This window comes from Calonectris borealis, chromosome 1 (assembly GCF_964195595.1).
Source record: "Calonectris borealis chromosome 1, bCalBor7.hap1.2, whole genome shotgun sequence".
Lineage (NCBI taxonomy): Eukaryota > Metazoa > Chordata > Aves > Procellariiformes > Procellariidae > Calonectris > Calonectris borealis.
Window position 1 is genome coordinate 147703366 of NC_134312.1, and position 15981 is coordinate 147719346.

The following is a 15981-nucleotide window of genomic DNA, read 5'->3' on the forward strand; positions in this document are numbered from 1 at the left end:
GAAACCGTACTCTTCAAAGTCCAAATTTTCTATAGAAATTCCTGTAGAAAAGTATTCCTTTTAGACTTTCTAGATGGGAAATAGCACAATGTAGATTACTTGGAACTAAGTACTGGAAGTACTCCTCTTTCGAGTCGGCCTCCCTCAATGACCTCTGTTACACTTGCAGGCAATCCAACCTACTAATGGGGTCTGAGAGCAGCTGCTCAGTTGTTGCCCTCTCCAGAGTTTGTTTCCCATCCCATCTCTTTCAGGGATCAGACTTCTTCACACTTCCCAAATCCCAAAGCTCAACTCAGCACTTAACTTCTGGGTAGATTTCTTGAGCAGACCATCATAAGCATAATGCCGGATCAATCAGAGACCAAAGAGTGCCCAGTCAAGTCCAGATAATCTAGCATTAAGAACTGAACCACACAGATCTCGTTTGGTTATTATTGTCTCCATGTATTTCTTCAATGATTACTTCATGCAAGCATCAAGCACAGACTTAAGCGCTAATCATTACTAAATTTACATGCTGAACTCATGCATAAGCCCCATAACCTCAAAAGCTATACGTGAACATTTCTCACCTATTGTATAATACCCTTTCATGGCTAACACATGCCAGACCAGGTACCATTTTGTGATTAGTCTAGCCTCAGGAACCTTATTTAGTCATGTCCTTACACATATGATCTATCTGCTGTAAGCAATTAATCACATGCAACCTGCACCCTTTCTAGATATTGCACATCATCATCATGATCTGATCTATCAGCCATATTGCCACTAGATAGCTGTTGAGAAAGTCAAGCTTTGTGCTTTTCAAGTCTGTACAGCTGACATTTGTTTGAGTTGGTGTTCTCTGTATTGTTTACACTTCTAGCTTGCTGACCCAGGTCTTATTATCATGGACACTTCATTATTTAATCTGCACTGCAAAATCACTGAGCTCTACTGTAGAAGAAGAATTTGTTCCTCACTACTCAAACTAGAAGAATTTTCCAGTTCTTAAAGAATTTTTAACTTTCAGCCAAAATAAAATTCTTGGATTTGAATTGTTCATCTCAAAGTAATAGGCAGATCAAGAATGGAGATCTTCCCAAGAGGACTGTTCAATGACAGTTTTAATCTCCATTCAAGACAGAAAATGCAGAAAGCAGACATGAAAGTAAAGACTTGAAGCAGACAGATCTATGAGGCTGCCACTTCAAAATAAATTTAAACTTATTAGTACAAACAGTCTCAACTTCCCCTTTTACCCAAACTACGCATTCCTGCTAACTCCTTGTATCAGCACTGGAGTGTGTGGGGCATACTATAAGCCAGATGAAGGAAGAGGTCCAACTGAAAATTAACCTAGAAAAAAAATCAGCAGCTTAAAGTGACATGAAAGCACAGACTCTCACTAGGATTTACATTGAGTTTGTAATGGGGCTATTCACACACGGAACTGAATAACCTCTTACAATGCACCACGCTGGAATCCTGACAAGACCACGTTTTTCCACACAGCACACAACTACATTAGACATGATTTTATATTTCCATTGCCTACTCAACATAATTAGGACTCAGAGATGAGTCCTGCCAAGGCACTTTTAAAAATACTGTTGGAACATTGGTTTCCTAAATTAAATTTCATGCAACTGGATGAAAAAAAAAAAAAAGGAGCACTTTCTAGTGCATTTAGAGAGTTTGTGCATTAAAAAGGAGATCAATTTGAAGCAAGTCTACTTCATGCTTCTAGTAGATTAACGGGCAGCTGTGTACATCTTAAGCTGATTGCCTTCTCAAAGTGATGTCGTAATGTTAGATAGAACCTCACGTGGTTTGCTCGAAATCTAGAAAGAGCACATGCAACTTTCTGATGGACCTTATTAAAAGAAAAAAATAACCCACAGCACCTAGACCACCTTATCTGAAAGGATGCAAAAGTCAACATTAGAATTAAAATAATTTTATTTCAATGTACATGAACAGAAATAAAATATACTTTTTTAAACTTACTTACAGAGATATATTGCTGGGCTGGCCCAATCACAAGTGTTCTCCACTACAGGGCAGCAAGACTAACTAGACCCACTTCACTGCTTTTTGGACCAACGGGATTCAAACTACCACCTCAAAAGGGTCCTTCAGCACACAGCAAACTATTTTTTTGAAAACGAAAACTCATCAACTCTTCACACAGCCAGAAATTTTACATTGTGTTCCAAGGAAGATCTCCCTTGAAAATTCTGTCCGTTACTGAAGAACAGTACACAGTATGCGGCGCTATATCTAAACTTAACGGATCAAGGTTTCTCCCAAATACTTTTCTCTATTCTACTTTCTTGTACAAAGCATCTGCTATAAAATCCACACATTCAAAACCACAGAATTATACAAACCTGTGAACAAGGCTGTTTTCAATATGCTTGTTGCTATGTGCTACTACCCGCTGTATCAGCTTTAACATGCAGCGTCCATAGATGGTAAAAGGGCATTTCTCTTGACCATCTATTTCAGAATTCACAGAAGTTATGACTGTTTTTACAACTTACAGTGCAATGTAGTTAAGTTATTCAATGTCATGATATGGCACCATAAGATAAGCAATCATTTGTTAAAATGCACAATTCCTTTACTAATATTTTTGTGATGCTTTACTTATAATATAAGTAATAATAAATTTAAAGACAACTGGAAGAGGAACTGATAGGGAAAAATCTTTTTAAAAAGTGTCTATCATCTCGTTTAATAAAGAAAATTAGAAAAAAACCTGAACTGTCAGATTCAAGGAAAACATAGGAAGTACCTCTTCACACAATGCAGTTAAACTGTGGACTCCTTGCCATATGATGTGGATGCTAGGATCCTATGAGGATTTAAAGATTTTTCTCCCATGATTTTAACCAGCAAATGCTCTCAGATACAGAGTTCCCCAAGCCACAGATTGCTTAAAGTATATTCTGGGGAAGCATTGCTAACTGCTCACCCTGTTCTTACTCTTTCTTGTGCATCTGCTTTTGGCGACCAAGACTGGATGCTGGGCCAGAAGGACCTTTGATCTGACTTGGTACAGTTTCTAACATTTACTTCAAAACACTTCATAAACTTATACTTAAGACAAAGTTCATCATTTGTCATGTTATTTAGTTAGAAGGACTCAGATTTTTGAATTACAAATGACTTCCAAAAGACGGGAGGGAAAAAAAAAATTAAGCTTTTTTCTGCTATGACTCAGTTGTATAAAACTGTATAGAAAAATGAGCATTATGTGCAGACGTAATGAAAAGCAGTAAGCTTTATAAAAAACATTCTTAGAAATGTACCAAGCATAAACAAAAGATGATTTACAAATACATTTAGCTGTTCTTCTAGTCATCATCAGAATCTGAATCATATTTCTTTCCTCTGATGGTCTTCTTATCCAACTTCGTAAAGCTTGTTCCAAACTTCTTTTGACTTTGAAAAGGTGGGTCCATCAAGTTTCCACTAGAGGAAAAGAGAAAGGCATGTTGATTAAAGCTGTATTCATGCAGACAGTAAGTAGCATCTCTAATTACCTGTTTCTCCAGGAAAATATTGTACGAGAACACAACCCCTACTCCCTAAAGCCACCCTAAGTAGCATTGCGGCATTGCTAGCATAGCACATCCTGGACAAAATGGCCTGGATAACTGTAATTCAGACAGGAGTGTGAGTGTAAACAGCACCTGTGAGTGGAGCTCTAGAGAAAAACTGTCTGAAAGGGCTTTTGCTGCAAACTGATCATGCTAAAGATGACCATCTGCCAGATTAAACAGTAACCAGGGAATTACCGAGAGACTTTTCAAAACAAATGAGGAGCCAGAGTACAAAAGCAGCTAAAATTTTGTAACAGGGACTTTGGAGTAGAAACAGATGCGTCAAAACTGGGTTTTGTACTGCCAGAAGTCACCTTATATTATCTCTGCCTAGGCCAGACAGAGCAGCTTCCTCATCAGATACTGCGCTCCAGTTAGGGGCGTACAGAGGGACTCACGCCTCAGTGTGCATGTACGACCCTGTGGGGGCTTTCTCACCAGCGTGTGGGTCCATGGGTTGTCGGCAACAGCAGGTGCTCACTTAAAGCTGGAGCACCCGCACCTCCTACAGCAGGGGTGCGCAAGGAGGGGAATCCCCTCCCCTTGCTCAGAAAATAGTGTGTGTGCTTTCACTCACATGACCCGTGAGGGGTTTGTATCTAAGCGTCAGCGAGTGAGCGAGCAGTTAGAACCTTCTGGAATTAGCTGTAAAAGGGTGCTTAGAAATTTCTAGGTATTAACATTTTGTAAATAACATTTTGTTGATATTGATCCTAAATGTACAGTTCACTGATTGCTAGTTAATTACATGTCAGTACTGAGTCAACACACCCCTTGAATCCTGATTTTGGTCAAACAACGTGACCTGAACAGCTTTTCCCCTAAATACACCATCTGCTATCCTACAGGTTGAAGGAAAAGAACTGTTTCTAGGCTCTGAGGAGGACTATCTCCTTTTCAGGAACTCCAGAGAGCGGGACATTACATTCAGAGCAGTGTGGAAATGCAACACATGTACATAAACGGATGTCTCCTGGAATGGATCTCCTGGGCTGTGCAGATATTGTGGCTCACTTTGCAAAGCCAGGGTACCAAACTCAGGATCTGGCAAAATGAACAAAGAATGAAACAACTCCCCCACTCCACAAAGAGCTAAGAGTGGAATACACAGTACTAGTAGAGTCAAGGAGGAAGTAAAATTATGCCGTAAGCCAATGTACTAACATTGAGCAAATTCAATGCAGCTTGGTACAACTCCACTGAAAGATTTCTCACATAAAGGGCTGTTGCTGTCTAAACTATATAACCAAGCTGCCTTTCACTCCCCTGCATATTTGCTTGTTACTGAACTGGGTATTACCACTTGTTTTGAACTACAAATTTCCATTTCAGTCATTTAATCTGTTCAACAGCTACTAAGCTAAATTGAACAGTAGTTTCTTTACCTTTAAGGTACAACAACACTTCTTGCCAAAACTTGGAAATTAGGCATTGAAATAAATTCAGATAATGAAGTTTAAAAAACAAGAAAAAAAGAGCCAAAGACATTCAAAACAAAAGAGCAAAATTAACCTAAAAAGATAAAGATGATGTTTTAGCCACACTGGAAAGCAAAGCACAAAGTTCTGGTAAATGATTCTCCTGTAAAGTTAGGCTATTGTGGTGACAGTTATCTTCTACTGCCTTCTATTCAGTAGTCTTAACTGTGGGATTTATGATGATTATACTGTACTGCTATACAAACAATTTATTTGCACTTCCGCAACTTATTTTCACTTCCTGTACTGTTCTTTGGAAAAAAAACAAACATATTTATGTACGTAATATGGACTAAGATGCAGTTTAAGGATGACTTGCTGAGTTTTTTCTGAAGTGGATTAAAAATGCTCAAACTTTACTGCATTGCAACTGTGACATGTAAGCATCTATAGCTGATTTAGAAAAGATTACACTAGATGCATGACTCAGAGGCCATATCAAAGCAGTGTAGCTACTCTACACACCTCATGGCAAGAACTCTGTTTATTTTTATTACGGTACAAAAAGGACAACGTAACACTCATTATAATGTCTCAATACTTTGCCAAGAGATACACCAGTTTTTAAATAACTGGATTAAACTCTCATGTGTTTTAAGCATACAACATATCAAAGTTACAAACTTTTACAGATTCTCCTGTCTGCAAGCATGTTCTCCTTGCACTGTATCTGAAAATAAAACAATCACAAAACAATTAATTACCTGTAATTAATTATATCTGCACAGCCTAATCTCCATTCTAAAGTCTCTGTAGTGAAGTCATCAGTGTTGCCAAGATCAGTAAAGCCCACAACATAGTCTTGTGTTTTTCCATCTTTTACTAATGCTAGAGTGGGAATTACTTTGATACGCAGTCTCTCGCACAAGAAAGGAGATTTTTCAGCATTTAATTTCAAGAATTTTGTCTCAATGTGCTTTTTTGCCAATACACTCAAATGTTTGTCCATTATTTGGCACCTGTGAAAAAAAATCCAAATACATAAAGTGTTAGAATCAATAAGCTGAAAACCATGTATTTTAGAGAAAGTTTAAAAGGAACAGTAAAGAGCTAGTTCTACCATGTTAATTCCTCAGACATGACCTTTTTAATTAAGAATTTAGTTTCAAGAGCAACTGTGTTTCAAAGGTAGCTGGAATTAATGACTAATAGAATAACAGCCTGGAGCACCTTTATTGCACAATTACACCATCCATTTCTCTAATTTCTTCCTAATTACTCCCACATACACCTGAAAGCCTCTCTCACTTCTTGAGACCTGCATTTATTGATGAAACTTCCCTCTGACTTCTCTTCTTCCCGCTCTAGCTTCACTGGCTATCAGCTGGAAAAATTTCTCTACAATGAACTTCACATCTTCAGAAAAGTACTCTCAACATGTTACAGCGTTTTGGTTTTTTTCAGTCACAACTTCCACAACTGAGATGCAGTAACTCACTGTACAAGGGGCAGGGGACGGGGGGGAGGAAGTGATTTGCACAGACTGCTTCCGTAGTGCTATAGGCAAAAATATTTCACTTTTCTGTTGCAATAGAATAGGAGTGTGCATACAATTATTCTTTCTCAGCTAAGGGACAGTAACAAGAACTGCTCAAGATCTTGCCAAATGGCAGAGATTTGTGGATTTGTCACCTGCGATCTCAACTTTCTGGATTGTCTTCGTTAAGCGGTTTAGCTTAGCTGTATGAACTCTGTAATGTGACTGTCCTTTAACTCAAGAGGAGAGCCGAGCAGATCAAAAAGCCGGAGTGGGCAAGGATGAAAGCAACATGATATTGTGGTTGGTAAACCTGACACACTAGCTTCAAGCTGGTTGTCAGCGCAACACATTTTACAAAGAACTTTCTCTAAAGTTCTTTCTCGTCTGAGTCTACAGACTTTGCTGGTTCAAGAAACAAGAACCAAACAACCCAAACCTGTTCTAAGCTACTTTATTTGCAGAGACAGTCTTTCAACTTCTTTGAGTAAAAGCTAGCCAAATACAACCATTTCCAGTATTTCTGAAAAGTATTTAACTTAGAAAATGTAGGACACAGATACCTCACTGCATAACCAGCTTCGACCTCTTTCAATTTCTCACATTGAGGCTGTTTCAGTTTATATTCTATAAGCTAGAGAGCATATAACACCTTGGGGGGGGAACAAGCAACCAACCAAAAACAGGACAACTGCCTCCTATTTCAACAAACTACTCTACTTTGCAACTGCATTTTAACAGAAGACATCAAGACAGACCCACTGAGGAACAGCCCACAACCCAGAACTTCTGAAATTTTTCCAAGGAAGTGGGAGATCTTATTTTAGGTTCCTGTTCTGAGTCAGGACGTATTCTCAGATCTAGGTCTCTCACACCCTAAAAAAGTGACATAATCACAAAGGCAGAGGCACAAAAGGAAAGCAGCTGCAACTGATATCCACAAATCCTTTCATAGCAAAAGGTTAAATTCTGAAGATGCCTAGACAAGTTTTCGTTTATATTTTTATTTTCGTTTGCCAGAACTGCCCAGAATATCTCTGCCTGGAATAACCAAAGTGATCTTTTTGAAATGCTGCTCCTGTAGGGTCACTACCTTTACAGACCTAGCTCCCTCAAATTAATCAATAATGAAACACATCACACTCTCAAACGTTGTCAAAGAAGTTATACACTTATATTCTAATCAACTATGAAACAGAGTATTAATTGTTGCCAAATCATGTTCAGATTAACTGGAATTGGAAAAAAAAATTAAAAAACCAAATGTCTTGAGAAGGGAGCGAGATTTAGAAAATGCAGGAATTTGAATACTTCCAAAAACGCCTATTTATTTGTGGGATTTGAAAGAACATGTCTGTATTTGCACACATCTATAAACAAAAGGTTTTTTGAGCACAGCTTATTTACTATACCTGAACGTTGTATCTCTATAGAAATGGCAAACGACATTTTTACTTTCTTTGACTTCTTGGAAAAAGTCTCTCTCACTTGGGATTTCTCTGTATTCTCCATGTCCTTTTGAAAGCCACTCCTTTTGGAAAACATAAAAGGAAATAATTAGTATGGAGTTTGTTAGTCCTGCACCTGTCATGCAAGCTCTATAGCATTTAAGAAAAACAAAAGAGGGGGCCTGCAGTGGAAACCCACTTCATATAGTAGTACAAGAAGAAATAAATTACTTCCCCCCCTTTAGTTCTGTTTTGAAAATATGCAAATGCCACTAGGCTAGACAATCCTTTTGGGTTGCCTCTTTCTCAACAACAGATAGGTGGTTGAGCAGTAAAGCTACCTTACTTCTTCGGAAATACAAATCTTCTACAGAGCTGCACAAATTTCTGCAGTGCAGCCTCTCAGTAACACTAGACTAGTTCAAAGACAACACCAATGACAGAAAATTCTCAGCATTTGAAAACTGCTAATCAACAGCTTGGGCCACTCTCTCTAAAATGTTTTTGTACGCTCAGAGAACTCTTGTCTAAAACTGATTCAAGTCATTACACGTATTAAAATGGATTTCTTCTAATTTTTCCCTCTATGAAAAAGTCAGTGAGAAAAAAGCCTACTAACTCACCTGCAACAGATGATGTTTATCAAATATACACTGAAAGTATCTTAATATGAGCCAGGCTTCCAGAAAACCATTCAGAAAACACATGCATACCATTGGTCACAAAATGTATGGAGAAACAGAATTTCACAAGCTAAAATTTACAGGCAACTTCAAAATCTGCCTGATTAAGTGTGCAAACACAGTTTCAAAAAAGCTAATCTTCTAGATTTTCAACAAATGCACTTAAGAAAAAACCCCAGCTTCTACAATACTGAAAGTTAATAGTAGCGTATTAAAGCGAAGTGATTAGAAGTAGTGCAGTATGACAGAACTTGACAAAAAACTTTCGTTTCCAATGTGGGGAGGGGAAATTTAGATAAATCACTGTTCTTGATCTTGCAGTTTTGTCTTAGCAGAGCAGGGCGGGGAAGAAAAACAAAAGGGTTTCCAAGCAAACCGAAAATATCCTGTAATCTAAATTAGGATAGAACAAAGAATTTCCTGAACATCGTACACATTAAAAATGCATAGAAGTATGAGCACATGAAGAAGTCATTATGATGCAAATCAGGAACTGACTTATCCTTCAACAGTGGGTATGCATTAATTCCCCTCTGCACAATCCTATTCCAGAACAGTGTGGCAGCTTACTCCTTTTACTGAATAGCATCCTACTTCAAATTTGCGTTTGAAAATGCATGAGAACAGTGACTTAAGATCAACTGACATGAACAAGTTTTTGCATGAGAACTAGCACATGGTCACATCCAAGAACATCCAAGTGTTATGACTTCTGCAAAACACTAGACTCAAATATAAACTGAACTTTTCAAGACAAGCAAATAGCACGCCACTTTCTCTACTTCCGCGTTTAGAGAATCAAAGCTGCTAACACTGCCTGTCCTCCAGCATCCCAACCATGCCATGCCATTTTACTGCATTCCTGTTTCAAAGCATGGCATCAACTTTTTTGGGTTCCAGCACAGCCAGAGCATTTCTGTTCAACCCAGTCACCTCCCCCCCAACCCAGTCTATTTCATTGTTTAGGTTTGCTTAGATGGAGTAATCTAAGAAACCTATGGCTTCCCTATTTACAATTCAAGTCTCACACCATACATTACCAAAATTTTGGTGAGAACTATGTTCAAAGAGACTTTCTGGGGAATATAAAGACCACAATTTAGCATGAGGTATCAGAGACCAAAGCAGGATTTCTTTCCTGCAAGAAGAAATGAGCAGTCATACAAAGACAACATTTCATTAGGTTAGAAGGAGTGGGACAAATGATTCCACCCTAGGAACAATGAAAGACCCTGTATTATTCTTCCACAAAATACCTTAAGAGAAGAGCATGCATCACTTACATGCCATAAGTAACAACCTCCAGAATTCAGAAGCTTAAGGAGCCTAACGGCTTACGATTAGGTTGCCTACAAGGCTTATGCTTCCAGATAGCAATGTTCAGTGAATGCGGACACACTCAAATCTTTGTATGAGACTCTCTATCCTAGCCTTATTGTAAACAATCACAGAGGTTCTTCTCTCCTCCTGTTAAAAACCACAAAGCATGCGCACATGGACAGACACTCGCTTTCCTGGATAATTTAATAATTTAAAATTAGTAAGTACAGAAAGGTGAGGAAGAAGAAAAAACCAAACCAAACCAAAACCAGAACAACCCCAAACCACTTAGTTCACATATACAATTTCCCTAGGATTTCCAAAAAGTCTGTTACACTGTACACATCAAGAGTCTACATTACTACAGAAATTACTTGTTTCTGCTGCTGGGCCTTTTTTAGTGCCTCAAGCCTCCTTTGTTTAAGGCATTCTAATTCATCTTCATCCATTTGGTCCAGCTTCTGCATTTCAGCATCCAGACGTTCTTCCACAACCTTGGTAGTCTGAAGTATTTCATTCTCCAGAACTTTTTGAAGTATTTCAACAGAGGTATCGGCAGCCATCTTTAACTAGAAAGTGGTCTCTTCAGAGCTGTGGAAATAGTGGTACATGGAATTAACATTTATACAAACACTTAATTAAAAGCCTGACCTCTCTTGCTTGCAGTTCACATTGTAGAGAAACAAAATGCTACGCTATTTGAAGATAACAGTAGGTAATTCTTTTCTATATTGCAACCCCCTTTAGAGAATACTTTCACAACAAACACAGATGGCAACAAAGATACCAGTCAAGTCCTGTTCTCTCAATCCCAAAGGCAGCTGTTGAAAGTGCACAGGAACCTGAAATTACTCGTCAATATAAAGAAGTAAAATTCACCAGTTCCAAAGGAACACTCATCCTGAGCTAGATCCATGTACCTTTGATAAATATTCTGAAACTAGAAGATGCAACTGGAAACCCCCAAGCTATTGGAAAGAGGTGTAAGATGCCTCCGAATAAGTCTAAGCAACGCTCAGTCTATAAGTGTCTGCCAGTAGTTTAAATGCAATTACTTTAAGTACCTGATGCATATTAACATATTTAAATCTGAATTAACACTCCTCTCCTCAGCTAAAAGACAGACAAGGCACTCAACAGCAAATGCTGTAGGCCAATACACTGCTTCAATTAGCACAAGGAAACTGCTGTTGCAAACACCATGCTATGGCAGCCAGCGAAAGGATTTAAAAAACCCCAACAACCACTACCGAACTGCTGAGTGAAGAAACACAGCTAAAATAATTTTCTCTAAAGTTCTCTCTGCCCAAACACTTCAAAAGGCACAAAATACTAAGACTGGGGTGCATGAAGAGCTGGGGCAACATAATTGATTGTTCTCCCCAATAACCTTACACTACAAAAAACTATCACTGTAACGAGTGACAGTTTTGAAACAAGGACAGTGCACAGTCACCCTAATCAGATTCTCAACCTGCAGGCCACGGATCTGATGTGCTGAATTTGGGTTCCAAGGGTAGTCTTGTCTGTATCTCAAAACAGACAAACTACCAACGCCATTGGCTTTGTAAACACCTTGCATACAGAGGCACGAAAGCATTTTAAGTAGCGATAGGCAAAGTACCAACATCGCGGCAGCACTCCAAGTGTAAATGCAACATCAGCAGTGCTAAGCCTGCTGCCACACTCCACACGTGTCACAGCCACACTTGCTCTGACCTGCAGCAGCTCGCCTCGAGTCCCTCTCCTCGAAGCTGCTAACTACAAAGTCTCTCCGTTAGTGTTTTCTATCCCCTTTTCCTGTATTTCCGGAGGAAATAAGAACCTTGCTAGCAGAGATCAGAGCGCACTAGGTCTTCAGGAAAGGGAGGGAACCCTGCTCAGCTGGGGCAAAGGGAGGCTTGCCCTCCGCGCAAACAGGAAGGAAAACGGAAAATCAACCCCAGCCAGCCCCCGCTACAGCCTGAGGTCCCCGGAGAGCTCTCGGCTCCCCGGGCCGCGGAAGCCTGGGTGCCAACAAGCGTTTCCTACGCAGCAGAGGGCCTGCGCCCAAGGCCCGCTCCCGGGGGACTCAGCATCACTGACGGGGCCGCGGCCCTGCCCGCTCCGCCAGGGAGGGGCGACACCGCCCCCGGAGACCGCCCGCAGCGCAGCCGAGGGGCACCACCGGCTGCGGGACGAGGGGGGGGCCGGCACACGGGGTGACATCGCGCAGGCGCCGCGCGCCTCCGCGGAGCCGTTACAGACAACGGTCGCCCGCGCGCCCACCCACCCAGCTCCTGACGAGCTCTCCAGAGAAAGCCTCACCCTCCCCCGGCCACGGTGCCGGCCGCGCCGCGCCGCCCCCCACCACAGACAGCCGAAGCCCCGGCGCACAACCGCCGCTCACCCCTCCGCCGCCGCCGCTCCGCGCCCCACCTCTCCCCGCCCCGCCCGCCGGCCGCGCCCCGCCGGCGTCTCGCGAGAGCCGGGGCGGGGCCGCTGCCGCGTGCGCGCGCACGCAGAGCTCCCCGACGCCTTCATTGGCCGGGGCGACGGGCGCGTCACTGCGGCGGCCGGCACACAGCGCGCATGCGCCGCGCTGGTGTGGGTGTCGCACCTGCGGGCAGCAGCCAGGAGGGCGGGCGTGTGTCTGCCAGGGCCCCGCCCCTTCCGCGCCTAGCCCCGCCCCGCCAGGACTGGCTCTGCCGGGACGCGCTGCCCACCCACGTCCCGTCCGCCTAGCAAGCGCGCTCCTCCCGGCGTGCGCAGCGGCGCTCTCCACCTTTCCCTCCCCTGACCCGCCGAACGGACGCGTCTGGGGTGCGGCGCGGCTCCCCCGGCGCGCGAAAGCGGGGCCGCTCTAGGCTGCCGGCCTCCCGCCGCCGCCGCGCTGCTCTGGGCGGGGCTTGGCCATCAGGGGGCGTGTCCTTCCCCGCCCCGCCCCTCCCCTCACCTCACTGTGCGACCACTGCGGGGCGGGTACGCGGCGGCGGCGGGCGGTTGTAACGGCTGCCGGCGGGAGCTGGGAGGGGCCGCTGCCGCCTTTCTGGGGGACTCATTCTCGGGGTTGGGCGTGTGAGGCCGAGGCCGAGCCTCGCAGGGAGTCGGGGCGCGGCGGGGGCGTAACGGCCAGGAGCGGCGGGGCTGGGCCCCTCGAGTGATGCTGTGAGGTAAGGGCGGCCCGCGCGGCGCCTCGGCGAGGGCAGGCGGGGCTGGTAGGGGGCGGGCGCCGGGCGGCGGCGTGGCTCGGCCGGGCCGCTCAGGCAGTCTCGTTGAGGAGACGGTGCTTGTCGTCTGTTTGCTCTTCTTGCAAGTGCGCTAGAAGATCCACGGATTTAAATAACGGGATATTAAAGTGTGTTTTCAAAAAAACGAGTGTTCTGCTTTCTTGTTTCCCGGAAATCTGACTCCCCGGTACTGAATGAGGAAGGTGGGACGGGATGATAAACTTTTAGCCTTATCTGCAGTCCGCGGGGAGCCTGGGTGGGGGTGGCTGATAAGGAGTGGCAGCTGTATAAAGGCAGAGAGAAGTAGGAAGTGAGGATTTTAGGGAATGAAGCAAGGTGGAGGTGGTGATCTTGAGGCTAAAGATGAACAGAACCGTGAGGCTTGCTCTGTCCGCGAAAGGAATTGCTGTAACGGGGTGATGACAACAACAGAAAACGTGCAGCTCTCAAAGCATATTAAATAGCGTGATGTCTGTGACCGCTGTTTTTCCTGCTCTATCTTGCTTTACTCTTGAGAAATGTGGCCAGGAGGAGATGGGGTTGCACCTGAGAGCCTTCTGTCATAATACACAGTGTTTGCTGTCTAACTTCTGTGCCATATTTCTGGGAACGTAGGCCGTCTTCTCCTGCCCCGCAGCAGCAGCAGCCAGGCTCTCCTGCGAGAGCGCGGCACCGTTTCGGCTCTCCTGCTGCAAGGCTTCTTGGAGGGGCGAGGGAGGAAAAGCTTTGTACGCTGAGGAAATCTGGCGAGGAGGGAAGGAAATACCATACTTTTAACGTTGCTGCCCGGCAGCCAAACTCCTTGCAGGGGAACCTCTGTCCCCGGAGCTGAGTTTGATCATTGCCGCTGCACTGAGCTGGAAACCCAACCCCGCCGCCTCTGGCCCCCCCCGTTTTGGCTGGAGGCCGCTCACCACAGCGTAGATGGTGGAATTTTGTTTACGGTCCACCCGGGGCGCGGAGCAGTGCTGGGGACAGAGGACCAGCAGAGCCCCGCGAAGGGCTGGGGGACCGCAGCTCGCATGCAGCTGCCGCTGTGTGCCCTTTCCCCTTAACCTCTCCCTTTCCCCACTTTGACCTAGCGGTCCCGTTTGCCTCCAGAAAAAAGCTTTCCAAACGTGTTTCCTTTATTTTGGCTATTTGGTCGGTTTTTGTGGCCAAACGGGCTACGGTCCTGCCAGGAGTCCTGGGCCTCCGCGCAGCCGCCTGGGGAGGCAGGAGGACCGGAGGGAAACTACAGATGTGCGGCATCACTTTCATCTTCCAGGGCATTTTCCATCACAGTTATTTTCCAGGGCTGCCTGAGGACCACACTGATGGAAAGAAAGCCGATTTCAAGAAGCAGGTCGCTGCAGCCCCCGAAAGCAGCCGCGTCCCCGGCGAGGGCGCCGCCGGCACGGGTCCTCCCCTCCCCTCCCCTCCCCTCCCCTCCCCTCCCCTCCCCGGCCTGGGGCCTGGGCCGAGCAGCGCCGCCTGCTCCCCCTCCGGCCGGCAAGAGGCGCCAGCGCGCGGAGGCGCTGCCCGGCCGGCGCCGGGGCCGCCGCTCGTCGCGTGGCGGCGCGGGGCAGGCCGGGACGGCGGGGGGCGGGGCGGGCGCGTGCGCGGCGCGCGGCGGGGCGGGCGGCTTACCATATGCACGGGGCTGCGCGCGGGCGGCCGGGCAGCGCTGAGGCGGGGGAGGAGCGCCGGGGCCGCCGCCATGGGCAAGAAGCAGAAGAACAAGAGCGAGGACAGGTAGGGCGGCCGCGCCCCCCCCTCGTCCCCCTCCCCGGGCCGCTGACAGCAGCGGCGAGCGCCGGTGCCGCGGCGCTGAGTCAGGCCCTGCCGGGGCTGGCGGCCTCGTCGGAGGCGGCGGGCAGATGGGGCTCGCTAGGCCCGGCCCGGCGTTCGTTGGCCAGGCGGCCTCGGGGCGGAAGGCCCGATCGTGCCTCTCGCCCGGGGGAGCGGCACCGGCTGTGCGTGCGGGCGGGCCCGGCCGGCGGAGGCCCGAGGAGACGGCGGCCGCGGGGGGCAGCTGGGTGTCCCACGGGCGGCGGCGTGGAGGGGGAGGCTGGCGGCCGCCGAGGCTGGCGTCGGCAGCAGAAACTTGGCCGTTGGCGCCGGAGCGGCTGCCTTGCTGCCGCCGTCTTTGCGCTCCCTCTGAAAGGCGCTTCCCTGAGCCTCGCCCGGGTTCTCGGGGAGTCTGTCCGGCAGCAGGCAGTGGTAGACGGCCGCTAGTTGCGAGTGCAGATCTCGGTTGTCAGCTACAAATAGCTTCTTGGTTCAGTTGCAGCGCCTGAAGTGTTGGTTTTGGTTTGTTGTTGGTTTTTTTCGTTTTTTTTTTTTTTTTTTTTTTTAATGGGAGACAGTGCTCTAGACCCTGCTATAACTTAGTGATTTGTGCACGTTTAATAAATGCAGGTGTTAGATATTTTAGTGACTGCAGGATAAGAGCATCCCTTCTATGGTTATATGCATATCATCTTGGAGTCTGTACTATCAGTGAACTTTTTTTTTTTTTTGTAAGGTGTTCTTGTAATGGCAGTTATATTAACAATATGGATCACTGACTGAATAATGTTGTGTGTACATATGCTAGCAGGAGAGACCATATTGTCACTTGTCACTATGAAATAATAAATACAAAGATACAATCAATTTGGAGAGTGTTTTTAGTTGTTAATACCGACAAGGAGTTAAGTGAAAACTAATGTCTCAAAACGTGGATGAACTAGAAACAGTACAACTTTTTTTCCCTACCTAGACTGCTCATTTTGTATATCCTTTTTGA

General features: G+C 45.5%; 2 protein-coding genes across 12 annotated transcripts in view; one reads left to right on the top strand and one right to left on the bottom strand.

Moving 5' to 3' along the window:
- Positions 1–1929: 1929 nt before the first annotated feature.
- Positions 1930–12846, bottom strand: TXNDC9 (thioredoxin domain containing 9). Of its 4 annotated transcripts, none has more exons than XM_075135759.1 (5): positions 12602–12846; positions 10377–10593; positions 7964–8082; positions 5779–6033; positions 1930–3465 (listed from the first exon to the last, which is right to left on the bottom strand). In XM_075135759.1, the coding sequence occupies exons 2-5, from the start codon at positions 10563–10565 to the stop codon at positions 3348–3350; spliced, it is 681 nt and encodes a 226-aa protein (XP_074991860.1). In that variant the 5' UTR covers positions 10566–10593; positions 12602–12846; the 3' UTR covers positions 1930–3347. The 4 variants fall into 4 exon arrangements, with proteins under 4 accessions (XP_074991860.1, XP_074991869.1, XP_074991844.1 ...); XM_075135768.1 differs by lacking the exon at positions 12602–12846 and adding an exon at positions 12392–12425; XM_075135743.1 differs by lacking the exon at positions 12602–12846 and adding an exon at positions 12310–12415.
- Positions 12847–12940: 94 nt separating this feature from the next.
- Positions 12941–15981, top strand: part of EIF5B (eukaryotic translation initiation factor 5B) — a 39516-nt gene continuing 36475 nt past the window's right edge. For 5 of the 8 annotated variants that reach the window (XR_012670717.1, XM_075135638.1, XM_075135653.1 and 2 more), the window contains exon 1: positions 14799–14945. Coding sequence is in view for 4 of the 8 variants with exons in the window: in XM_075135638.1 (XP_074991739.1) it covers positions 14911–14945 (35 nt within the window). In the remaining 4 variants the exon portion in view is untranslated. Of the gene's footprint in view, positions 13155–14798; positions 14946–15981 lie in introns of those variants that run through there. The other 3 variants (XM_075135670.1, XM_075135676.1, XM_075135686.1) reach the window with 3 other exon arrangements.